Source organism: Osmerus mordax, chromosome 1, assembly GCF_038355195.1.
Source record: "Osmerus mordax isolate fOsmMor3 chromosome 1, fOsmMor3.pri, whole genome shotgun sequence".
NCBI lineage: Eukaryota > Metazoa > Chordata > Actinopteri > Osmeriformes > Osmeridae > Osmerus > Osmerus mordax.
In genome coordinates this window covers 6,443,395-6,470,819 of record NC_090050.1, presented here as the reverse complement: position 1 = coordinate 6,470,819, position 27,425 = coordinate 6,443,395, and the positions used below count along the sequence as shown (strand labels likewise).

Sequence of the window (27,425 nt, the reverse complement as noted above, 5' to 3'; positions counted from 1 at the left end):
TTGTCCCGGTGGGAGAGAGCAGTGTGCATTGTCAGAGCGATGGCATCGTCTGTAGACCTATTGGACCGGTATGCAAACTGCATAGGGTCCAGGGTGGGAGGCAGCGAGGAGCAGATGAATGATTTGACTAGCCACTCGCAGCACTTTGATGACAGAGGTCAGTGTTATCGGGCGATAGTCGTTCATGAGGGAGAGGTTGAAGATGTCACTGAAGACCTGATTGGATGGTTGATGAATGAGTGTTATTGTTGATCTTCCTACCATCCCTGAAGTTACAGTGAAATCTTGTGTTTCTACCCTCCTCCCCCCCCCCCCCCCCCGACACACACACACACAACCAGAGCACAGAATTGTGATTCAAAAGTGGTGCTGTCGTCTCTCTCCGACATCAGTAGGCGTCCTGCTGCATCTAACTCAGCTGACACTTGGTTGTTTATGAAACGCTGCCTCACATCACATGACCAAATAGCATAATGTTTCTCTAGAAAGAGACCTCCATGGTGGGTTGCACGCTGCTCAGACTAGTACTACTATGTCACAAAATAGAACACAAAAAGTCAGTTGGTCGTTGGACTGGAGCAACACACATCCTTGTGAGTGAAGAGGGATATTTAACAGATTATACTGTACAGGTCTACAGCTTATTGCTTTTGTTTGATAGAGACAATCATACAAAACATGTTGCTATTTTACAGTTTTTTTACTAAGAAGTATTGTTTTTTCATAAATACAGTTGGTGATGGACAGCAATAACCCCTCTGGTAGACATTGTGTATTCATAACAATCCAGCCAAAAACAAAATGATAAAAGATCCAAGTGTCATTAATTCTTGCTGGATAGACTTTCATTCTTTCCATTTCTGTTATTCTTTGTCAAAAGGCAGTGTATTTAGAGCCAGACTGAGCGTGCACCCTCTCCTCTTCCTCCTCCTCTTCCTCCTGGTCTATCTTGTTATTTTTCTGCATCTTTTCTTGTTAGACCATTGAAGGACTGCCTCCAACAAAATTACTAAATAACTGGTGCATGAAAAAGGAGAGAGAGAACAAGTCAGCAAGACCAGAAGATTTATTTTTTATATTAAGCAGCACAGTAAAGAGCTGCATAATTAAACATTTGCAACAAAACCAACTGTTTTGTTGCAATGTTTGCAAAGTTTAAACCACGCCATTTGGAGTACTAACATTAACTGTTTATTTCATGACTTGCCAAGAAACCCCCATCATTTTATCATGTTATAACAATTACAATATCAAGCAAATTAATGGCATATTGAGGATGTTTCAATTAATTACAATCTTGAAAAGATTAATTCATACTAATCAATACCACCATAAATAACTTACCATATTTAGGAATGGAATATTCACCAGCGACAGCATAAATCCACAAGCCATGGGAAAGAAGGACCTGGCAGTAGAGAAACAGACATGACGGTGAAATGAGACAATAAAAGCAGCCACTCTCTGTTCTGATCTCTGTCTCTCGATAGAGAGACAGTTTATTTCCAGTTTGACCCATTTCTCCAGTTCCTCAGCCGCTGGGAAGTGGAGCTGCGAGACAAACATGGATTTGAGATTTTCCACAGGTATTGACTCCGACTTCAAAATATCTGCCATAAATGTCAGATCCAGAGCTATACTAAAGCCATACCCATCTTATTACTCTCAAAGCTCCTCACATCAGGTTAAAGTATTGGAAAATAGGTTGTTTCTTCCAATTCAAACTATTATTTAATGTAGTCATTTGGGTGTGGCTCAGTGGTCGAGCGTTTGACTGCAGATCAAGAGGTCACTGATTCCTCCCCTTAGAGGTCCCATGACATGAACATTTCACTTTAGGAGGTTATTTAACATTAGTATGAGTTCCCCTAGCCTGCCTTTGGTCCCCCAGTGGCTAGAAATGTTTATAGGTGTAAACCAAGCCTTGGGTATTCTTCTCCGCCTTTGAGAAAATAAAAGCTCAAACGCTCGTTTTGAAAATCCTCTCCTTATGTCGTCATAAGGAGGAAGGTTACCTCCCCTTTCTCTGGCCCACCCATGAGAATCTGAGCTACGACTATGCGAGTGCAATATCGTTTTTTCCTCGAGAGACATCATGGCTTGCAAACGAACGAAGCATAACAGTTGCTCAGTGTTTGGATGTACAAATGAAAACCAAAGTCTTTTTTTAGTTCCTTCATCTGAGCCTCTGAAGAACCAGTGTCTAAATTTTATTTTCTCTGGAAATGCACCGAAACAACTTCCCCAAGTTTTGTATGTCTGCGCCAAACATTTCAGCAACGACTGTTTCCTCAACTTGGGCCAATACAAAGCTGGCCTTGCTGACCGTCTAAAATTAAATTCTGGATCAGTACCAACTCTCCTTGGGCCGGCTACAAACCTCAGATAAGTAAGTAAACTAACGCTATATAATTGTGTTACTTTGTTACTACTTTGTTACTGTATATGGTTACCTAGCTTGCTACCCTTCATCATGTCAGAATGTCACCTTCAGAATGTGGCTGTAACATTAGCTCTGCAGCTAACAGCTCAGTTACTGTCGCCTCCTAACATCAAGTATGTCTGTGAATACACACACTGTAACGCGAGTGTTGTACACTTCTTTGTTATTTGGATAACCGTTCTGCTGTTGGTGTTATGGCGTGCGCGATTCCCCTCATTGAAATGACTATGAGAATTGATGAGAATTGGCAAATTCAAGGCATCTTACAGCAACGGGGCTACGATCCATTGCGATACATCCACTGTAAACATTAACGCATGGTGCCGCCTCTCTCCTCCTCATTAGCATTTAAAGCAACAGACACCGAAACGGCTCGTTCTGAGGAAAGCTCATTTTGGGACTGCTCGTAGTGGCTGTAATTCTGCACCAAGGCTGAATTTCAGGAAAGAGACTTCAGATACAGTATTAGGGGACCACTAAGGCCTATATAAAAGCATCCAAAAACAGCATGTCATGGGACCTTTAAACTGTGTCGTTTTGGACAATAGCACATTCTAAAGACTACATTATTATCTACACCAAAAGTTTAAGATCACCCAAATATTTGTTCTTTGATCTCACAAACTGGGCAGCATTAGATTTTTGGGAAAGTACCCCTGGAATAAAATGAATGTGTTTCATAACCATGTGCATGGGATTTAACAGGCTCTAACTTTCCTAGTAAAATGAAAAGGCTTGAACTCTTTCATCCCCAAAGAGGTGGATGTGGAATGATTTGAGACTTTAATCCACTTTTTTTTGTTACAGTAATAGTTGTGCTTGATTGTGTTACATTTTCCAGTTTTTGTGATATTGTCAGAGGCAGAAGCAAAAGTTTTAAAGTCGTATTATGACCACTTTGAAGCATACGTAATACCGAAGTCGAATGTGATTTTTGCACGTTACAAATTACATGAGAAGATACAGGGAGCTACCGAGACTTTTGAACAGTTTGTTACAGAATTGAGACTGCTTGCAAAGGACTGTGGATATGCTAACAGCGAAGAAATTATAAGGGAGGTGTTCGGAGTACATTTACATAAAGTTTGTGAGAAGCTGCTTACAGTAATGTCGGATCTGATTTGACCCTTGACAAAGCAACAGACATTGAGAGACAAGAGACTGAGCAGGCTTTTGCAGATTTGCAAGTGGGGCCAAATCGAAACACGGTCAAATTCAAGTTGGACACTGGGTCCTCAGCCAACGTCATTCCCTCACGTGTTTTCAAGGGATTAGGAATTCAAAATGCACTTCAGCCCTCTACACTCCCACTTTATGGCTGTGGCGGAGAACAGCTAGCAGTTAGAGGCAAATACCACATGACATGCCGATACAAGAGCATTCAGTCAACGCTGAAATTCCATATTGTGGACACACATGCACCGCCAGTGCTTGGATTAAAAGCATGCCTAGATTTTGGACTGATCAAGCTCGTCCTTTCTGTGTCCACTCCACAAGAAGTGTCTGTAATGGAGGAGTTTGCAGACGTTTTCAAGGGGATAGGACTGTTGGTGAGTGCACCATTCACATTGACCCCAATGCAGTGCCTGTTATTCACCCACCAAGACGTGTCCCCATTGCTTTGCGGGATCACCTGCAGGATGAGCTACAGAGCATGGAGAAACAACAGATCATTGTGAAAGTCACTGAACTAACTTAATGGGTCAAACCAATGGTGGCAGCTGAAAAACAACGCACAGGCAAGCTAAGAATATGCCTCGATCCTAAAGACTTGAACAAGGTAATCAAACGACCGCACTACCCCTTACCAACCCTCGATGACATCACATCCAGGTTAGCTGGAGCATGCTACTTTAGTGTGATGGATGCCAAGTCAGGTTACTGGGCTATAAAGCTCACAGAGGAGTCTTCCAAATTGACCACCTTCAACACAGTGTTCAGATGGTACAGATTCCTGCGCTTACCTTTCGGAGTGAAATCCGCACAGGACGAGTTCCAGCGGAAAGTGAACGAGACCTATGAAGATCTACAAGGAGCCATGGCAATTGTGGATGACATCCTCATACATGGCAAGAGTAAACAGGAGCATGATGAAAACCTCTGTGCCATGCTGCAACGCTCCAGAGAGAGAGGAGTGAAACTCAACCCAGAAAAAAGTGTCATCAGAATCAGAATCAGAATCAGAAAGGGATTTATTCGCCATGAAAGTTTGCACAGACAAGGAATTTGCTTTGGCAGGAAATTCCTTGTGCGCCACCGAGGTCAGCTACTTTGGCCACCTCATCACCAAAGACGGGATCAAGCCAGATCCAGCCAAAATTGCAGCCATCAAGGAGATGAAATCGCCAAAAGACAAAGGTGAGCTAGTAACAATCTTAGGCATGGTGAACTATGTCAAAGTTTGCCCCAGATCTTGCAAGCATCAATGCGCCTATGCGCCACCTGTTGAAAGAGACAAGTGAGTTCATATGGGATACGCAGCATGAAGATGCTTTTCAGAGGGTTAAAGAGCTCATCACACAGGAACCGGGTCCTGTCCTAGCATACAGTTAGGTCCATAAGTATTTGGACATTGACACAATTTTCATCATTTTGGCTCTGTATACCACCACAATGGATTTGAAATGAAACAATCAAGATGTGCTTTAAGTGCAGACTTTCAGCATTAATTTCAGGGTATTTACATCCAAATCAGGTGAACGGTGTAGGAATTACAATAAATTTTATATGTGCCCCCCCCCCCCCCCCTTTTTAAGGGACCAAAAGTAATTGGACAATTGGCTGCTCAGCTGTTCCATGGCCAGGTGTATGTTATTCCCTCATAAAGGGAGTTCGTTATTTCATTGACAAGGAGCAGACAAAAGGTCTAGAGTTCATTTCAAGTATGGTATTTGTGTTTGGAATCTGTTGCTGTCAACTCTCAATATGAAGTCCAAAGAGCTGTCACCATCAGTGAAGCAAGCCATCGTTAGGCTGAAAAATCAAAACAAACCTATCAGAGAGATAGCAAAAACATTAGGTGTGGCCAAATCAACTGTTTGGTACATTCTTAAAAAGAAAGAACGCACTGGTGAGCTCAGCAACACCAAAAGACCCGGAAGACCACGGAAAACAACTGTGGTGGATGACAGAAGAATTCTTTCCCTGGTGAAGAAAAACCCCTTCACAACAGTTGGCCAGATCAAGAACACTCTCCAGGAGGTAGGCGTGGCTGAGCGGTGAGGGAATCGGGCTAGTAATCTGAAGGTTGCCAGTTCGATTCCCGGTCCTGCCAACTGACGTTGTGCCCTTGGGCAAGGCACTTCACCCTACTTGCCTCGGGGGAATGTCCCTGTACTTACTGTAAGTCGCTCTGGATAAGAGCGTCTGCTAAATGACTAAATGTAATGTAATGTATCTGTGTCAAAGTCAACAATTAAGAGAAGACTTCACCAGAGTAAATACAGAGGGTTCACCACAAGATGTAAACCATTGGTGAGTCTCAAAAACAGGAAGACCAGATTAGAGTTTGCCAAAAAACATCTAAAAGAGCCAAAAAGATGTTTTTGCTATCTCTCTGATAGGTTTGTTTTGATTTTTCAGCCTAACGATGGCTTGCTTCACTGATGGTGACAACTCTTTGGACTTCATATTAAGAGTTGACAGCAACAGATTCCAAACACAAATACCATACTTGAAATGAACTCTAGACCTTTTATCTGCTCCTTGTCAATGAAATAACGAACTCCCTTTATGAGGGAATAACATACACCTGGCCATGGAACAGCTGAGCAGCCAATTGTCCAATTACTTTTGGTCCCTTAAAAAGGGGGGGGCCACATATCAAATGTGTTGTAATTCCTACACCGTTCACCTGATTTGGATATAAATACCCTGAAATTAAAGCTGAAAGTCTGCACTTAAAGCACATCTTGATTGTTTCATTTCACATCCATTGTGGTGGTATACAGAGCCAAAATGATGAAAATTGTGTCTATGTCCAAATACTTATGGACCTAACTGTATTTCGACCCCAGCAAAGACCTCACACTACAAGTCGATGCCAGTAAATATGGACTGGGTGTAGTTTTATTACAAGAGGGCAGACCAATTGGATATGCATCAAAAGCACTCACAGACTGTGAAGTCAATTATGCGCAATTGAAAAAGAGCTTTATGCCATTCTGTTCGGATGCAAACGCTTCCACCAGTATGTCTATGGACATCACGTCACAGTAGAAAGTGACCACAAACTGCTTGAGTCTATCATCCGCAAGCCTCTCGCAGCAGCACCCCCCAGGCTGCAACGCATGTTCCTTCAGCTGCAAAGGTATGACTTTACCATCATTCACAGACCAGGCAAGGACATCCCTGTGGCAGACGCTTTATCCAGGAAGTCTCTGTCTGACCAGGATAAGAGCCTCAGAGAGGGCATAGACATGCAGGTACACATGCTGTACAGTACACACAGCTACAACAACTACAAATAACAATCAAGGAAGGATGGCCTGAGGAGAGGAAACTATGCCCACAAAGCATTGCAGAGTATTGGAATTACAGTGACAAACTCTCCCAGATGAACAACATCATATTCAAGGGTGAGAGACTTGTGATCCCAACTTCACGAGATGTTGTCACGGATACACACTGGTCACATGGGCATCGAAAAGTGCAAGCAGAGAGCAAGGGACATTCTCTTTTTGCCAGGTATGAACAAGCACATTGAGGAAACAGTTGGAAAGTGCTCCACATGCCTTCAACACAGACCATGCAACAGCAAAGAACCCATGATCAGCCATAAGATCCCTGATCGAGCATGGCAGACTGTTGGTACGGATTTGTTCACCTGGAACAATGAACAATACGTACATCATCAACAGACTATTACAGCAGGTATTTTGAGCTTGACAAACTGCACAGCACGACAGCCTCCGCTGTGATTCACAAGCTTAAAGCAGCCTTCGCCAGACATGGCATACCTGAAACTGTTATATCAGATAACGGCCCTCAATACAAATGCAGAGAATTCGAAGCCTTTGCTGACAAATGGGAGTTTACCCACATAACTTCCAGTCCGCATTATCCTCAAAGCAATGGCCTCGCAGAGAAATACGTGCAGATTGCAAAATTGCTGATGGAAAAGGCCAAAATTGACAAAAGAGATCCTCACCTTAGTCTCCTTGAGTATCGTAACTGTTATGGCAGTTTTTGACATAGTTACAATATCTATGTTTCTTTAAGCGGTAAAAAGTAAGTTCCTTTGTTATAGACAGACGAATGTTAGAAACTGAGGCTCTGTGGTGTGGTTTCCCCTGTAGAATGGACACTTAGATTGTCTTAAGGTATTTATGGTGTTGTTTTATGATACCTAACTAAGAGCCAGAGGGTCTTAGTTAGGTCTGGGGGTTGGGGGAGATTGTTATCTCAGTTGAGCGAGCTGACCTAACCTTTTGGCCAAGGAGATTGTGTCCTGTGTCCTGTTTGTGTATCATTAACCATCTCCTTCTTTAGAGAGGGAGCTGGGGCATCAAAGAACTGTGGGACACTTGGTATGGAGTCAAACTGTCACTGAGCAGTGCTGACCAATCACAGAGTTTGCTACATTGATAGATTGACCATCAGAAGAACCATTTGATCTAAAGTTTATATAAGGCAGGGTTTTATGGTTGTTCTTCATCACTCTTGCGAACGACCTGTGGCTAGCACCTCCTTCGTAATGACTGATCAGCAAAGCTTTGTTTAATATTACGTAATTGTATAATCTAAATAAATTGTATTAAAACCACATCTCTTGACTACTCAGATCTACACAGTGCCACTTGGATTTCCACCATTACATAACACTCCTGTTGACAGCTTCAGATCACCTGCTCACCTGCTCATGAGTCGACGGTTGCGCTCAGTCTTACCCAATACCCACCAGCAGCTTCATCCAAAGGTCGTCAGTCAGACAGAAGTTCATGCTAGGCGAGACCACCAGCAGCAACAGCAGAGAAGATACTACAACAGGTCAGCGAGACCTCTGCCGCCACTGCAGGAAGGTCAACACATTCGTTTTCAAGAGCAAGGTCAGTGGAAGCCTGCAGTAGTCATCAGACAAGCTGAAACTGACTGTTCCTACCACATACGTTCAGCAGAAGGACCGGAATACAGGAGAAACAGACGCCACCTGCTTTCCACCAACGAGGGGCATCACACATACATTGACAAGAGTCCTGAGGACAATACACCACAGACTCCACACAACAGCACACTAACTACTTCACAGATGGCAGATGAAATTCTCCCTCATACCAACCTTTCCCTTACAAAATAGAAGTATACTTCAAGTTTATTTTGTAAGTACACTTAGTATAAAAAGTATACTATTATCATGTTACTTTAACGGCCGGTTTCGGAGACAAGGCTTAAGCCTAGTCCCAGACTAAAATGCTGTTTGAGCTGGCTTAACTGAAATTCACTTGCACAGACGTAGTTTAAAATAGTCGTGGATTAAGCCTGTTCTGGATTAAACAAAGCCGATTGCAAAATTGAGCATTAGAGCTACTCAAGGACTAAATTGGACTGAATTGAAGCTTAAACTAATCTGCCAAGGAGGCAGGTTTAACTCCCGCTTAGTAGGCTAGGCTACTGTTTGTGAAACTGAGCTTGGATTGTTTGGGAGCATGGACTATTTGGAATATCTAAATGAGGACCAACATGCACGACAAAGGCCAGCCAGACGAATACTGCTGGATAGGAGTGATCCATTGAATCAGTTTGATGAAATAACTTTTCGAGACCGCTTTCGTATGCACAAGGAAAATGCTTTGGAGATAATTACTTTGCTTGAGCCTAGACTTTCCTCTCTGTCTCAAAGAGGAAGGCCTGTGTCCAATCAATTGCAAGTTCTGATCACTTTGAGGTTCTTGGCATGTGGAATCTTTCATAGTGAAACTGGTGATTTGTGTGGTGTCAGTGAACCAACTGTATGTAGAATAGTTCACAAAGTCTGCAGTGCCATTTGTGAACTGAGGAGTCTTTACATTTTACATTTACATTTAGTCATTTAGCAGACGCTCTTATCCAGAGCGACTTACAGTAAGTACAGGGACATTCCCCCGAGGCAAGTAGGGTGAAGTGCCTTGCCCAAGGACACAACGTCATTTGACACGGCTGGGAATCGAACTGGCAACCTTCAGATTACTAGCCCGACTCCCTCACCACTCAGCCATCAAGTTCCCTGATGCTGCTGTGCAAGCCAACTATAAAGTGCAATTCTATGAATATGGGCACTTCCCAGGAGTGATTGGCTGTATAGACGGATGTCATGTTCCCATCAAGTGTCCATCAACTCCTGATGCAGAGGAATACAGGAATCGTAAGAACTGTTTTTCAATCAATGTTCAGGGTGTATGCACTCCTAAGTTGGAGTTTTCAAACATTGTTGCCCATTGGAAAGGTGCAACCCATGATTCAAGGATTTTTCTCAACTCTTCATTGTGTGCACAATTTGAGAGAGGACAACATAGTAGTAGTCCACTATGTTGTCCTCTCTCAAATTGTGCACACAATGAAGAGTTGAGAAAAATCCTTGAATCATAGCAGACTCTGACCATATCCACTATCACCAAGTAGTAACTTGGTGATAGTGGATATGGTCAGAGTAACTATTTATTCACACCACAACAGCTGAGCAGCAAAGGTACAACAGAGCTCATATCCGTACTAGAGGGATGATCGAGCGTATGTTTGGAGTATGGAAAACTCGATTCCAGTGCTTACGAAATACGCTTCGTTTCAAGCCAAGAAGATGCTGCAAAGTGATCATTGCTACAGCTGTGCTGCACAACTACCTGAAGCAGCATGGCTGTCCTGATCTGCCAATGGAAGATCAGGATGATGCAGATGTGCCCATGGTGGCAGAGGCAGCCAATGACCAGCGAGGACTTGCACACAGAGCTGCTTTCACAGTGCAGCACTTCAGCATTTAAATATGGAATGTATTCATTATGGTATAGTTTTGCTTGCATACTGTTTCTGTACAAAATTACAATAATGTAGCAAAATTAAACGAGTGAACTGGTTAAAATGTAGTTTGTGATGATTAATACTCACTCACACGCCAAATGACAATACATTTATTTTTATTTTTCACAATTCCTCATATTCACCATGGCTACTGGTATGCAGAATTCTTTTTTGGAGCATAGCCCTCTCTCCCAATTTCATATCCAGTTCAACCTCTAGAATTCTCATTTTCATTTCATGTTCTTCTGCGCATCCTCAGTGTGTGTTTAGAGTGAGACGTGACGCAGCTAGGTCACATATGATGTTACTCCCGCACCAGTACTAATAAAATACAGTTTATAGCACGTCGGTGTGCTCCTGATTTTGTACATACAGTACGAAACAAGACAGGGTGTTGGTCTTCGTCACCACCGTCGTTTGTTGCGGGTTTGCAGGTGCTTCCATTTCTGCTTCCATCATGAAATCAGTCATCGTAGAGTGGAATTCTACTCATGTAGTCGCTCGCTAGCTAACATCAACGTCGATTAAGGAAAAGCAAGACTTATTTCGCCAAGTCTCACTTACTTTAGAGAGAGTTCCGTTCCATTAAGGTGGCTTATTTTAGTTCTAGCTACGTAACCAAGGTAACTTATACTTCGGAACTAGCCTGATCCGTGTCAGGCTAAAAGTCAAGCTAAACTAAAATGTGTTGCAAATAATTTCAAACAGGCGGAAACAGAATCTCAAAAGACAGTTCCATAGAGTAAATTCCTGCGCGCAAAGCACTTTAGTCCTAGCCTGGCTCTGCCCTCCTACGTACTTCTGCTCAATTTTGATTTTGCTTCTGTACTTGGTCTGGCCATGAGGTAAGTAAGTCAGATGTCTCAGGTTAATTTTCTACCGGCCAATCAGCGAACAGAGGGAGTGGCTGAGAACGATGACGTTGATGTTGTGCGCTTTTGTGTTGTAGTTCCGTCATGGCGGCAGAGAAAGATGCGAGTGAAGCCATTTGGTCCATTGTGGCAACGCTGCCGAATATCCATAAGCTAAAGCCGGAGCAAGAACAAGTTTTGCTGAGTTTTGTTGGTGGCCATGATGTTGTGGCCCTCCTCCACATTGGGTTCGGGAACAGTTTGATTTTCCTGCTACGGCAGCTAGCTCTGTTACAGTAATGGTGAAGGAATTTCCTAAGGCGAACGCTAGCGATTGGTTAGGGCAGATCAGAGTGGCTCTAGGCAGATCCAATAGTTTTAAACTTCAACAGAGTACCCGCCTCCAAGGAAGTCAACGCTTGTCAATGGAGCGAGCCCAGACTCTCTATACAAATGCAATGTACGAGAGTCTGGTTAGGACCAGGCTACTTTAGTCCATGTTCGGAAACGTAAATTCAGACTTTTTGAAGTGCAGACATGAATGATTTATGTGTTTACTTCATCTCCAAAAAATATATTAATTTCAATAAACAAGTTAAGAAATAATGTCACTTTAACTGTTTTCAAAAGCCATTGGTTAATTGACATAAAATAAGGCCTTAGAAACTAAGCATAGCGTCTAGACAAGTTACAATCAATTATGGCGTATCCGTTCTTTGACAACCCTGTGGTGGATGAAGGTGCTCAGATTATACAAAGAGCGTTTATCCCACCAGCCCCAAGGGTCTTCAGAGACAGAAGTAATGCTTCCCTGACCAGTATCTGTGGAAGAAGTATAGGTTCAGCAGGCCCAGCATAGTTTATCTAGATAGATTTAATTGTCATTCTTAAAAAAATAAATACATAAATATATATATAAAATAACACTTTAGCAACTCTTAAGGATGGCAATGAACAGATAAGAGCAGCCTACCATCCTTTGTAGAAAGTAATAGAAAGGAGAGTAGTAGACTATAATAGTAGAAAGGAGGGTAGTAGACTGCAGTCTATGTAGGTAGGCCTAGATTATGTAGTCTGCTGGAATCACACACAAGGAAGCAAACTCACTGTAGCCAAGCCTTGACACTGTTCAGTCTGTCTGCATCTCTGTGTGTCTTTGCATGTGGGACATTCTTGAACGGGCAACTATGCCAGGAAATATGAAGGGTATACCTTGCTCCAAAGCAGTATCTGAATATTATCATCAGTTTTCAGGTCATCTTGAAACACAAAGAATCAAGGAGACTTTTTATTAAATTGTATAAAGTATTTTCATTGTTTAAAGTAGCCTATATGTTGACAAGCCTCTATATTACCTCTCCTTCTGGCTTCCCCAATATTATAGGTGCAATATACTGTCCCCATGGGTGTATCCAGGCCCACTGGAAGACTCAGGGGGTTACTGCCTGGTGCCCCCATGGTTGGAAAAGTGTTTCTAAAATGCCCTTTAGAGTGGCAAAATTAGACCAAGTGACCTACTGTCTGCCATTCACATTGTGAAATATGCTTGAGTGCACAGGATGCCCCATGCAATAAATGACAGTGTGCCCTCTATAAATGTAAAAACATGTCTTCATGAGTCCCTTTATAGTAGAGAAAATGTGATGCAGTGCCCTTACAATGGTCTAAATTGGACTGTTCCCATGCCCTTACTTCCAATGGAAAAGGGTGCTGTTATGAGGTGCCCTTTATGCTGCCCCTACATGACTGTGTCCCAAATGTTGCCCTTTCCAAAGAAGACGATTAGATGCTGTGCCCAACAGTCTCCCTTAATGTTCCCACTAGGGCATGCTTTCCCAAAGTGAGGCTGTGACAACCCTTGGCACAGCCACAGTCTGTCACTGTCCAAGCCCCCTTTGGATCTGTGGAGGCAGACTATATTAATTGGAAATATGGGGCAGCTGTCCATACACTGTCAGCCAGAATAGTAATAATTAGGGATGAGTATTGATAAGATTTTAACAATTCCGATTCCTTATCAATTCCTGCTTATCGATTCGATTCCTTATCGATTCTCTTATCGATTCTTATTGGGCAAGGGGGGGCAAGGGGGGGGGAAGAGCACAAACGGGTTTATTTACATACATTTTCTTTTATATAATTTTGTATAATGCTGCACACCATATACAGTATACATACACATTTACATTTTTCCGTTGCTCTTCTTCTACACTTCTATTAGCTACGCTAGCTTAGCTATAGAATCTTCCATTTTCAGCCAAGGTCAAATCATATAATATGACAGTGTCAAACATCGGCCATTCTGTTAAACAATTAAAATGCTCAGTTTGATAATGGATTAAAAATCGATATGCTCAGTTTAATAATGGGTTAACACGACAACGCGAACGTTTGCTGATAACACACGCCCTCCGATAATTAACGTGAAGTGACAATAATGGGAGACGAATTCCGGAGCAAAAATGTATGCTTCAAACGACGGGACATAAGATAACTTGATCGACTATACACAATAAAGGCAAATTGCTTCACACAGTGACAAGTGGTTGTAATCACTTTTGAGGAGTTTAGCTCTACCGTGGATAGTTAGAGATGAAGCGCAAACGTTAGCTGCGCTGCTGCATGCATCGAACACAACCGAACTTTAGAATGCTTCTGCCTAGTTGTCATGTTTGCTGCAGTCTGAATAAACTATAAAGTTTGTGCATGCCCAGGGGCGTCTTAATAGCACTTGAGGCCCCTGGGCTATGGACTTTTTTTAGGCCCCTCACACGCTAATCGCACGAGTTGCTTGTATTGTTATATACATTCCGTTGCACGGTTTAGGCTGAAATTCAGTTTTTGTGGCAAAAAGTGCCTTGTGTCAACGAAGGGAACTCAGTGCTAGCCTACGTCACAACGTCAGCACACGTTATCAATGACGCATGGATACAACGTGCATTGCTGTTGCACAGCAAGTATCGTATCGTGCCGTGGTGTACTAGCAGCATTATACATTTAAGCAATTCAAGACTTGCATGTACAGTAAGTAATGTCACAATAAATTATGTATTTAAACTCAAGCTTGTGTTGTGCGTCGCTGTATTCAATGCCACAGCCTAAACTTTATGTCAAAAGAAACGATTTCTGGCGCATTCAAACAATCCCCTCAGTGAAGTTTGGCTGGCAACAGCCGCTCCGCTAGCTTGCTCGTAGCACAATTCAACTTCTCCACGCAGGGCTCTAGACTGAGACCAAAAAGTCGCGTTTGAGGGCATATTTTCAGTTAGCAGATGGTACCGTTTGAATCGCGATTCCATCTGAAAAATACTGCCGGTGACAACGTTGTTAGAATAGCTTGTCTCAAAGGGGGTTCAGCTTGTTTCATATTAAATGGACCCATCTGCAACCTACGCAAGCAAGCACACCCTACAAATTGTACCCTCTCTAGTTTTTGTTACATTTTGTTTAGATAACAAACACCACCAGATGCCACTGTAGAGCAGAGTAATGACACCGCGAATACGGACGTTTATCATCATTATTATTTTGTATTATTATTAAGAGGCCCCTGATTGGTCGAGGCCCCGGGCTTAAGCCCAGGTAAGCCTGTGCATTAAGGCGCCACTGCGCATGCCCAACGACACAGAGAACCGTACGCAGAATCGTTAAAGAATTTGGCTGACGATTCCAAGGAATCGGTTCACTGGGAACCGGTTCTAAACAAGAACCGGTTCTCGATACCCATCCCTAGTAATAATTAGATTTGGATTAAATATGCACGCGTAATATAATAATGATATATTCTTAGTCATGCTGATACATTTTAAATGACTGTTCTGCCAAGCAAAGTGTGCTACAGTTTTGGTCACCTTCTGATCTGAAGTCGGTGCTGGATCTGTGCAATACTAGTTATTTCAGTGAATCCCCATTTTAGTCATGGTTATCTTTCCCTTTTATCTTAAAGCTCAGCATTTAGCCTATCAGTTAATAAATGCGTGTGGCAAAGTTATTTTGAAGTAATTTATTAATTTTGTTCAAGATGTGAAGACAAAAACATTATTAGCCCACATCAAGTGCAATTAACCATGGCCTTCTTCAGTGTTTTGAATTTTATCCTACAATTTTCAATTGCTGCCACGTTCTTTTTTGGGCTATTATTCTCAATCTCCTGTTGAGAATATCGGCCCTATATAGGCTAGCCTACTGTCAGAACGGTTTCAGACAGCTCATCAAATTACGCTAATTATCAGTTGGCATAAATGCATATATATATGTTAAGTAGATTTGGTAGGTCTACAATTTACGCATTTAAGTTGTCTCCCTTGCCATGTTAACTGCGGCAACATTGCCCTTTTTGGGGACAACTAAAAAAACCCTCAAAAAATCAATTTACTCTGCTGAAACAACACCACTCTGCTGGTTTACGCTTTGCTTTTTGCGAAATAACTCCTCTTTTCGACTATCGCCTGATCTGGGCTGCACAGTCTAAGCTTATTGAGGTCTAGCTTGAATTAGCGTTGCCTGTTAGTGGAACGTAACTTTAGTGGAACGGCTTGAGGCTTAAGTCTAAGTTGACGTTTACCCAAGTGAGACTTGAGGCCGAATTATACTTCTCCGACTCTGTTACGGACAGACGGACGGACGGAGTCGGACGGATTGGTTGAATTTATAGTTCTCCGAAGGCTGTGGGTGCTGAAAACAATTCACCGCCAGAAGAGTAGGTGGCGCAACGGTTTTTTGTAAGTCGTCGTCAAGTGTTTATTTACCTAGGTTATCGAGAAGTCGGAGCAAATGTACAAATTAGCCGTTTCATCAATAAAATACGCACATTTTCAGCAACTACACTGCCCATTTCTCGTCACATTTTAATTCAGATGCTGATTTACATGTACTGTTTAGCTGAAATATGAATTGTAAAAATTTACAGCAATGGCGGTCAAAGGATTCTGTTTGACCTGTTTGCATTTACATTTAGTCATTTAGCAGACGCTCTTATCCAGAGAGACTTACAGTAAGTAAAGGGACATTCCCCCCAAGGCAAGTAGGGTGAAGTGCCTTGCCCAAGGACACAACGTCATTTGACACGGCCGGGAATCGAACTGGCAACCTTCAGATTACTAGCCCGATTCCCTAACCGCTCAGCCACCTGACTCTGTTTATCACGGCAACCCCGCCCCTGACGCAAGCGGTTCTTAATACGGACCAATCACAGCCAAGGGGTATCCGTAAAATGACGGACGGACAGACGGATAGTCAGGAAAATCAGGAGGTACACGTAGAGCTCTCCGAGGGTCTCGGAGAGGGCACGGAGAGGGAATTCCTCGTCGGAGAGGGCGTTCCCTGTGTCCGTCTCCGTAAAAACGGAAAAGTATAAATCGGCCTTTAAGGCCGAATTATACTTCTCCGACTCCGTTACGGACAGACGGACGGACGGAGTCGGACGGATTGGTTGAATTTATAGTACTCTGAAGGCTGTGGGTGCTGAAAACACTTCACTGCCAGAAGAGTAGGTGGCGCTGCACTGTGATGCTAGCTAGGTTATCGAAAAGTCGGAGCAAATTTACAAATGAGCTGTTTCATCAATACAATAAGCACATTTTCAGCAACTACACTGCCCATTTCTCGTCACATTTTAATTCAGATGCTGATTTACATGTACTGTTTAGCTGAAATAGGAATTGTAAACTTACAGCAATGGCGGTCAAAGGATTCTGTTCCGTCTTGTTGGTCACGGCAACCCCGCCCCTGACGCAAGCGGTTCTTAATACGGACCAAGCACTGAGTTTGCAAATGCGCATTAACGTGATTAACCAATGATTCAACTTGCAAGCTAGGACCACTGATTTGCCAAACCTGCTTGCAGGTTGTGTTTTACCACAGTCCCCGACGTTGGTCTCATGATTCTTTGTTTTTCTAAAGATAGATTTGATTTTGTAGCGAGTAATGAAGGTTTCAGGGGAAATCGGATTCAAAGTATCAGTTTTCTTAGCAAAATGTAGTGAAGTAAAAGTGAAAGTAAACAGAAATATAAATAGTAAAGTACAGATATAAAAAAAAAACTACTTAAGTTCACCACTGCGTAGTATGTAGACAAATGGAGAAAAAAAATACTTTATATGAATCAAAATGTGGCCAACTACAATATGTTACAGACTACTGTTTCTTTCTTTGCCTTTAAACTTACCGGAATAGAATAACAAAACCGTAGCCCTCCACCGCCATGCCAATGACTGGCCAACGGCAAAGTACCAGAGCCACTCCCCCTAGGAAGAAGGTTGAGCCCCGGAGCTTGTGTCTCTGGAAGAAGAAGTGAGCGGTCCTCCGAAGGCCGATGATGAGCGCTAGCCCGGCTAGAAACAGGACCTGAGATGCACGGGGGAGACATGGAACATCAGTTAAGAAAGTACAAATTAATTACATATACAAACCTCAGCTGAAGATCATAATGAAACAGTTAAGTGCATTCGGAAAAATAGGTATTTTAAACAGAAGTTTGGATTACAAAGCAAAAATATCCTTGCTAACACAACCAACATCTGGTTTAAGAATGACAAACTCGACATGATGGGATATTACAGATATTTAACTAAAGATCCAGGAGAAAAGCAAACAGTCACGAGACAACTTTAGAGTATACTGTCATTCTGACACTGCCAAGGGTCTCTGGTATGGAGCTAGAGAGCTGACAAAAGTATCTGAATTTGAATATGAAAGATCTGAAATATTTGTATGTCGAATTTCATAAAACTGAAATATTTTGCTGTTGAATAGACCTATATAATATCTGAATTATTTTTATGCCTAATTTAATTAAACTGAATTATTTTGATCCAGAAATACACATTTCTAAAATTCAGATTGCGGGAATTGAGATTATTGAAATTCAGATTGCTGAAATTTAGGCTGCGGAAATTCAGATTTTGTTTGAACTAGGCCAAAGGTGAAACAGCTTGCTTTCACAGGGAAAAGTAGACGATTTCAGAACGACCGAACTTTACCTCAGAACAAACTAAGAGTTGCTCGTTGGAGGAAGACCCAGATAGCACACATACGTCGTGCCGACGTCGGCCCGATGTGTAGAAGATACGTCGGCAAGATGTAGTATGGAGACCGTTGGCATTTGATCGAAACTGACTTCCAGACGATGTGTAGACGATTTATAAAAGCTGCACCACCCGGCCGCACTACAGTGATCCCTCGCCACTTCGCGGTTCACTTATCGCGGATTCGCTATTTCGCGGATTTTCATAATGCATTTTTTTTTTTTTTTGGTGCATTGTGCTCTGCATTCTGATTCGCTAAAAACTCACTCCCGCTTCTTGTATCAAAACATGCTACGAATTGTGCTATCATTTTGTCGTCTCGTGCAGTTATGTGTACGTACATAAAACAGCTTGGCAAATTTACATTAAGTTGGCCAAATTATCTTGTAATTTCGAACATCTCCTAAACCCATAATGTCGACGAAACGCGCAGTCAGGATGCAGCGGCCCAGTCTGAAGAGCAGTGAAACGGCCTACACGTGAGTCACTGTATTTGTATACATGTAATAGTTGCTAATTGTAAAAAAAAAAAAAAATTCTATTTCGCGGATTTCACTTATCGCGGGTCATTTTCGGAACGTAACCCCCGCGATAAACGAGGGATTACTGTATATATATGATATATCCTGTTAACTACTACATTTATATTAGTGGTGGGCCGTTATCGGCGTTAACGTTCTGCGTTAACGTGAGACTCTTATCGGGCGATAAAAAAAATATCGCCGTTAATCTATTCTCAAAGTTGGGTTGGGAGCTGGGTCTATACTACGCAAGCTATGATGACTTTCACCTTGATATTTTAGCGCGGATGTATACCTAGCCGTATTGCACTGTAGGGGGCGAGAACGAGTCTTCGAACCTGTGTGTATGCCTTGTGTATGAAATTATCACATCAAACCTGACGTGCTAACATGGATGCAGCTATGAAGCCGCCTGGTTTGCTTCAGGGAAAATGTATTTTTAAGAAGCTTCCCAATGGAAACCTCGACAAGACTCGACAAGACGACAGCTCTATCAGCCAAGCTAACTAATCTAATAAACAGTTAATAAACACAAGTACATCTTATTGAACATAATTTATTTTCATCACCAATTATCATAGTAGAACAGCTTTCTCAAGCAGTTTGTGATGCATTTTGGAGATGAGCCCCTGTCCTAATGCGCCACCTGGCTTGAGAAACCCGTTCTCAAAGACTTACTTTTAGTCATTATTTGGGTAGCACACATATTCTGAATGCCTTCGGCGGAATTCAAATGAGACATTTTAATCTAGATTAATCTAGATTAACGCCAAGATTACAGTGAGATTAATCTATATAAAAAAATATAGATTATAGATGTATGTACTGTATTTAGTTCGGATCTCTCAGACAGCAATTCACTATCCATAACCGATCTGAAATGTCACTTAGCAAATTGACTTCGATAGGAATATAAGGAGTCAATGAAAAACAATATGCTTGACCACCCAAAATGGGCTATTAGCAATACCTAGCTACTTGATTCAACCTTGATTTTCTGTGTGGGTATTATAATGAAGAGACACAATTCAAGTTAATGATTTTATATCAGGCTGGATGTTGATGCCATCAAGCACTTAAAAGAACTCCCAACAAAGAAAAGAGAACAATGGAACATAAACAAATATGTAGGCTACAGCTTTGCCAGTTCTGCGTCTTCCATCGGTCTCCGCTGCCCTCTGACTCTGTCTCTACTCCCTTGGTTACAGTAACTGCTGATTTTGGCAGAGGAGAAGACACAGGTTTTTACAAGTTTCATAAGCACTTATACCTCATTAGGCTTCATCCTCTTCCTCCAACGAGAAACTCTTAGTTTTTTTCTGAGGTAAAGTTCAGTCGTTCTGAAATCGTCTACTTTTCCCTGTGAAAGCAAGATGTTTCACCTTTGGCCTAGTTCAGACAAAATCTCAATTTCCGCAGTCTGAATTTCAGCAATCTGAATTTCAATAATCTGAATTCTCGCAATCTGAATTTTAGAAATGTGTATTTCTGGATCAAAATAATTCTGTTTTGTTAAATTCGGCATACAAATAATTCAGATATTATATATTCAACAGCTAAATATTTCAGTTTTATGAAATTTGACATACAAATATTTCAGATCTTTCATATTCAAATTCAGATACTTTTGTCAGCTTTCTAGCTCCATACTCTGGGACCTATACCGGATGTCCACAGCTAAACAGGGGGAAGATGACATGAGGAGAACAGGGAGGGTTGTGGATTATCGCATGTGATCACGGTTTGTACTCACATTGCCAAACGCCAGCAAGACAGAATCGAAATACAACAGCACACCAAAGAGAAGGAAAAACAGGCCAAAGCCTGTGAGACCAATGCCAATCCCTGAAGAAACACACAACAAACCATAAGTTAGTTTTTTTCAACTGCTTACACAAAATCTGTACTTATCACACTCTGTTTCTGAAACCTGTCACTCAAATACCAGAACCACACATCAAATCTGCAAAACCATACACCCATTTTTGGCCTTTGGCCTCAGTTTTCAATTTCATAAAACACTTTTTGCAAAACACAACACACAATTCTCCACGTAACACACACAATTCTAACAGGAAGCATCTTGATTTCCTTTTTCAAACACAACCAATCAAAATGCCACACAAATTCATCAGTGCCTCACACTAACTCCTCACATGTGCAAACAGTCATTGCTTTACTCAACACCAACCAATCATGGCTTTAAATAGGCCTATCACGTTTTCAAAACTCTTCACACAGTGAGCACAACAGAAGTATATGTGGGCTAAACTGTGGATCATTTATCACTGCTTTGGCACGAAATGCATTCAATGACTACATCTTTCAAATTACATTAATTATTTTCTCACTTCGACACAACTGCCAAAACTATGTACCTACAGGCCAATTTGCACGTGTGCTGGTAAAAACTTGATTGACTTATTGACAGAGTAGCGTTCTTTCTCCACCTTAAACATAAAAAATCTACTTAGGCCTAAATAAATGATTACAGATGTTTATGTTCCCCAGCAATTACTCATGGCTGTAATATTAGCAAGAAAACACTTTAATACTCTATTGCGTAATGGGATTCAAGGATACATTTAGGTGTTGGAAAGATCGCTTACTTTGAAATTCTGTGATTGCGACCATAATGAGCTGTCCTCCCTCCAGTCCTTTCTTCTCTTGTTCTCTTATTTCCGAAAGATCTTCATGGAGATCTGTGTTTGCTACTCACCACTGTGACCTTTAAACCTTGCTGTCACCCTGGCTGATAAACATTAACCAGAGTAGCAGGATTAGATTAGGAGAACGCCCCCCACACACACAATCACACACACAATCACACACACATACATACTCATACACACGCATGTATACATATACTCACACACACTCTCTCTCACACACACACACTCACACACAGCGTCACATACACAGCCACACACTCACAAACACACACACACTTCTCTCTCACACACACACACACACATGCATACACACTCACATACAAAGAGGGCACCACTCGCTTCTTGCTGATCTCTCAACATTATGTCATCAACCCTCAAGTAATTGATGAAGCCTCCAGAGCAATCTGTATTCACACACATTACAGTTTTTTTCTGATTGGTTAGATACATTGTTCAAATCTGAAGCCAAGTTTTCAAAACGCTTCACACAGTCAGCAAAACAGAAGTGTACGTGTACCAAACTGTGAATAATTTTTCATTGCTTTCATACAAAATGCATTCAATTAACACATTTTCCAAAATCCATGAACTATTTTCTCATTCATACTCCACCACCTGCACCACACTATGTATTTGCAGCAATTTTTTTCAATACTAACACACTTTAACCAAAACTGTTAAAAACACATCCAAAACCAAATTATGTTGTGCGTTTCTGCAGAAACCAGATTTAAATACATATTCAACTTTATTGTTTTAGCAGAATATATAATCATTTCAAACAAAGCTGATTGGAATTTTGGCTATTAATTTGCATTTTTTAGTCTTGTAACCAAACAGACAAAATGATTTGGAAGTTTGGAAACATGGATCAAGGAAGACAGGTTGGTGGAGAAAGAAGAAAGGCAGGGAAAGAAATAACTCATAGAGGACAAGAGAGCGAAAGACCAAGAAGAGGTCTCTGATGAGATCAGGGCCACAATTAAGGCCAAAAGCAGGGGAGGGGGGGAACTAGAACCATCATAGTAGCCTACTGTACCGCATGAGTGATTACACTATACTTGTTGTTTTTTGTACTTACTTGCAATTGAAATATCATTGATCATTTGGGTGTGGGTTTCAACTTTGTAATTTTCATATGTATATGATGTATATGAGTAGGGGAGAGTGAGTGTGAGTTGTGCTAGTTTTTACTTAGTTTTTGCCTATTGCCTACACACGTTTTGCTAAATTTGGCTCATTGTGTCAAAACTCTACACACAAGCAAATAAGACACAACACTGGGAAATAAACCATTCGCATCTATGTCAAATTGAAACTCTGCTATCAAAACCTAACAATCCTTTGTCAAAATGTCACTCTGATGACAAAATGATACCCACTTGCATCATATTAATACACTTTCAGATCAGCAGCAACACACTAGTCTACTTTAAATAAAAAACTGCAGTCTTTTGTTTTCAATGTTTTTATTCAGTTCCATTGAGGGCATGTTTTCACAACAACCAAAAAAATGAAATACTGAATTCAAAATCATTACATTAGTATATTTTACAGTACGGGTAAATTCAGTTAAATAAAAAATAAAAAAAACAATACACTACTGTAAACACAGAAAAACACAATTGTGCGCAAGTGGGCTTATGGATCCTGCCGTCTGTTGGGGTCTGGCCACAGGATCTCATCAACATCACAAGCAATGTCTTCTCTCGCTAAGCATCGGGGAAAATATCCCCTTGTGTGCCGAATCCATCCCTGGATTGACCTCACCTCAATGTCTCCGCAGGCCTGTTCCATGCAGAAGAGGCATACGGGCATGTGGTTGGCGGTCATATACACGCCATCTCCAAGCGGAAACAAATTCCTCTATAGGATTTAGAAATGGCGAGTAAGGGGGCAAGTACAGAACTTCAAATTGATCATGGTTGGTGAACCAGTTCTGGACCAGAGCAGCCCGATGGAAACTAACATTATTCCAGACAACAACAAACCTGGGCTGGTCTGGTCCATCCTGTACAACTGCATCATGAAGTCCATCTAGAAATGTGATTATGTGTTGCGCATTATAGGGACCCAGTTTGGCATGATGGTGCAGTAGCCCTCAAAGACTTATAGCAGCACACAATGTGATATTTCCCCCGCGCTGCCCCGGGACGTGCAAAATTGCCCTTTGGCCAATTAAATTACGTCCCCGTCGTCTGTTTTTGCTAAGGTTGAATCCAGCCTCGTCAATGTAAATACATTCATGTGGCTGGGCAGCTCCATCCATGTCCAAGATCCTCTGTAACAAAAAATACATATTGTGGATGGCTTTACTCAAAGCACACACTTACACTACTACATATACAGAACCGACCCACCCCACTGTAATGGAAAAATTCGAATAGCACTGTGTAGATTTGAACAGTCAAGAGATGGCGGTTTCAATACAATTTATTTAGCTTGTACATTAGCATAACATTTAACAAAGTACTTTGTGATCAGTCATAACGAAGGACGTGCTAGTCACAGATCGTTCGCAAGAGTGATAGCGAACATCCATAAACGCTACCTTATATAAACTTTAGATCAAATGGCATTCTATAAGGTCAATCAATCAATGTAGCAAACTCTGATTGGCTAACTCAACTCAGTGACTGTTTGAAACAATACATTTCCATACCAATTGTCCCAGTTCTTTGATGTGGCATCTCTCCCCAAACCAGTAGATACTAAAGCCACAGGAGTTGACCAGTCAGATGGTCAACTGTCCTTTGTGTGGACATCTTCAAACAGGTATTTAATTAACACCACCCATGCAATAGGAAGGGTCAGAGCAGCTTGATCAGTTAATCTATCTTAAACTACTCCCTCAGATCACAATACAGTACAAAACAATACAGTTGAATCCACATTGTCTCCAGACCAACTGTCTCTTCCTCCCCAGGTGACAAGAACTCTCCCAGGTCACCCAGACTTCCCGTCTCTAGACTTCACGTCTCCTAGTTAGGTGTCATAAACTGCAAATGGCATATCTACCAAATGGAGTTGAATCAACATTCATTGTATCAAGCTTCTTAACCAACTTTAAACTTCTCTTAAAACACATTCCTTATACATACAGTCAGGTCCATAAATATTTGGACATTGACACAATTTTCATCATTTTGGCTCTGTATACCACCACAATGGATTTGAAATGAAACAATCAAGATGTGCTTTAAGTGCAGACTTTCAGCTTTAATTTCATGGTATTTACATCCAAATCAGTTGAACGGTGTAGGAATGACAACACATTTTATATGTGGCCCCCCCCCTTTTTAAGGGACCAAAAATAATTGGACAAACTAACATAATCATAAATCTAATTGTCACTTTTAATACTAGGTTGCAAATCCTTTGCAGTCAATGACAGCCTGAAGTCTGGAACCCATAGACATCACCAGACGCTGGGTTTCGTCCCTGGTGATGCTCTGCCAGGCCTCTACTGCAACTGTCTTCAGTTCCTGCTTGTTCTTGGGGCATTTTCCCTTCAGTTTTGTCTTTAGCAAGTGAAATGCATGCTCAATTGGATTTAGGTCAGGTGATTGACTTGGCCATTGCAGAACATTCCACTTCTTTGCCTTAAAAAACTCTTTGGTTGCTTTCGCAGTATGCTTCGGGTCATTGTCCATCTGCACTGTGAAGCGCCGTCCTATGAGTTCTGAAGCATTTGGCTGAATCTGAGCAGATAATATTGCCCGAAACACTTCAGAATTCATCCTACTGCTTTTGTCAGCAGTCACATCATCGATAAATACAAGGGAACCAGTTCCATTGGCAGCCATACATGCCCACGCCATAACACTACCTCCACCATGCTTCACTGATGAGGTGGTATGCTTTGGATCATGAGCAGTTCCTTCCCTTCTCCATACTCTTCTCTTCCCATCATTCTGGTACAAGTTGATCTTGGTCTCATCTGTACATAGGATGTTGTTCCAGAACTGTACAGGCTCTTTTAGATGTTTTTTGGCAAACTCTAATCTGTGGTTTACATCTTGTGGTGAACCCTCTGTATTTACTCTGGTGAAGTCTTCTCTTAATTGTTGACTTTGACACAGATACGCCTACCTCCTGGAGAGTGTTCTTGATCTGGCCAACTGTTGTGAAGGGGTTTTTCTTCACCAGGGAAAGAATTCTTCTGTCATCCACCACAGTTGTTTTCCGTGGTCTTCCGGGTCTTTTGGTGTTGCTGAGCTCACCAGTGCGTTCTTTCTTTTTAAGAATGTACCAAACAGTTGATTTGGCCACACTTAAAGTATTTTACAACATCTGAAGTGGAAGAATATGTACTACGTTTTATCAATTTCTCAACGTTTGAAATGATGTAAATACTTTTGTAAGTTCCCTTGTATTGTGAAATATACTACAGTTTTTTACAGTCGCTAGGACACATTTCTCAATACTTAAGTCACGTTTTCAAAACTCTTCACACAGTGAGCACAACAGAAGTATATGTGGGCTAAACTGTGGATCGTTTATCATTGTTTTGGCACAAAATGCATTCAATGACTACATCTTTCAAATTACATTAATTATTTTCTCACTTCGACACAACTGCCTGTACCTACAGGCCAATTTGCACATGCTTACATACTGTTTTTAAAACTTTAAAACTTCAGTTCAAAACAATAACATAATACAAAACTGAATAAGAAAGAAATTTGCTACATTTCTACAGTAATATTGTATCCATCCATCCATCCATCATCTTCCGCTTGTCCGGGGGTCGGGTCGCGGGGGCAGCAACCTAAGCAGGGAGGCCCAGACTTTCCTCTCCCCGGCCACTTCCACCAGCTCTTCCTGGGGGACCCCGAGGCGTTCCCAGGCCAGCCGAGAGACATAGTCCCTCCAGCGTGTCCTGGGTCTTCCCCGGGGCCTCTTCCCAGTGGGACGTGCCCAGAACACCTCACCAGGGAGGCGTCCAGGAGGCATCCTTATCAGATGCCCGAGCCACCTCAACTGGCCCCTCTCGACGCGGAGGAGCAGCGGTTCTACTCTGAGCCCCTCCCGGATGACCGAGCTTCTCACCCTATCTCTAAGGGAGAGCCCGGACACCCTGCGGAGAAAACTCATTTCAGCCGCTTGTATTCGCGATCTCGTTCTTTCGGTCACTACCCACAGTTCGTGACCATAGGTGAGGGTAGGAACGTAGATCGACTGGTAAATAGAGAGCTTCGCCTTTCGACTCAGCTCCTTCTTTACCACAACGGACCGATGCAGAGCCCGCATCACTGCGGACGCCGCACCGATCCGCCTGTCGATCTCGCGCTCCATCCTTCCCTCACTCGTGAACAAGACCCCGAGATACTTGAACTCCTCCGCTTGGGACAAGATCTCCTCCCCGACCCGGAGATTGCACTCCACCTTTTTCCGGTCGATAACCATGGCCTCAGATTTGGAGGTGTTGATTCCCATCCCAGCCGCTTCGCATTCGGTTGCGAACCGCTCCAGTGAGAGCTGGAGGTCACGGCCCGATGAAGCCAACAGGACCACATCATCTGCAAAAAGCAGCGACCCGATCCTGAGGTCCCCAAACCGGACCCCCTCAACGCCCTGGCTGCGCCTAGAAATTCTGTCCATATAAGTTATGAACAGAATCGGTGACAAAGGGCAGCCCTGGCGGAGTCCAACCCTCACCGGGAACAAGTTCGACTTACTACCGGCAATGCGGACCAAACTCTGGCACCGGTCGTACAGGGACCGAACAGCCCCGATCAGGGAGTCCGGTACCCCGTACTCCCGGAGCACCCCCCACATGAGCCCCCGAGGGACACGGTCGAACGCCTTTTCCAAATCCACAAAACATGTGTAGACTGGTTGGGCGAACTCCCATGCACCCTCCAGAACCCTGCCGAGGGTATAGAGCTGGTCCACAGTTCCACGGCCAGGACGAAAACCAT

The 27,425-nt window shown here is 42.3% G+C and overlaps 1 protein-coding gene across 1 annotated transcript; it reads right to left on the bottom strand.

Annotated features, from left to right (window-relative positions):
• Positions 1–709: 709 nt before the first annotated feature.
• On the bottom strand, positions 710–21,495 carry golt1a (golgi transport 1A). Its single transcript, XM_067241625.1, has 5 exons — positions 21,439–21,495; positions 20,583–20,674; positions 17,450–17,628; positions 1,345–1,408; positions 710–1,017 (listed from the first exon to the last, which is right to left on the bottom strand). Exons 1-5 carry the CDS (start codon positions 21,461–21,463, stop codon positions 976–978), a joined length of 402 nt encoding a protein of 133 aa, XP_067097726.1. The 5' UTR covers positions 21,464–21,495; the 3' UTR covers positions 710–975.
• Positions 21,496–27,425: the final 5,930 nt, after the last annotated feature.

Bases quoted from the DNA above. Each gene is read 5' to 3' on its own strand.
- golt1a (XM_067241625.1), bottom strand. From the start codon at position 21,463: ATGGTCGCAATCACAGAATTTCAAA. The intron at 20,675-21,438 runs GTAAGCGATCTT...GTGTTTCTTCAG, and splicing joins CGCAATCACAGAATTTCAAA to GGATTGGCATTGGTCTCACA. The intron at 1,409-17,449 runs GTAAGTTTAAAG...CTCTACTGCCAG, and splicing joins GGTTTTGTTATTCTATTCCG to GTCCTTCTTTCCCATGGCTT.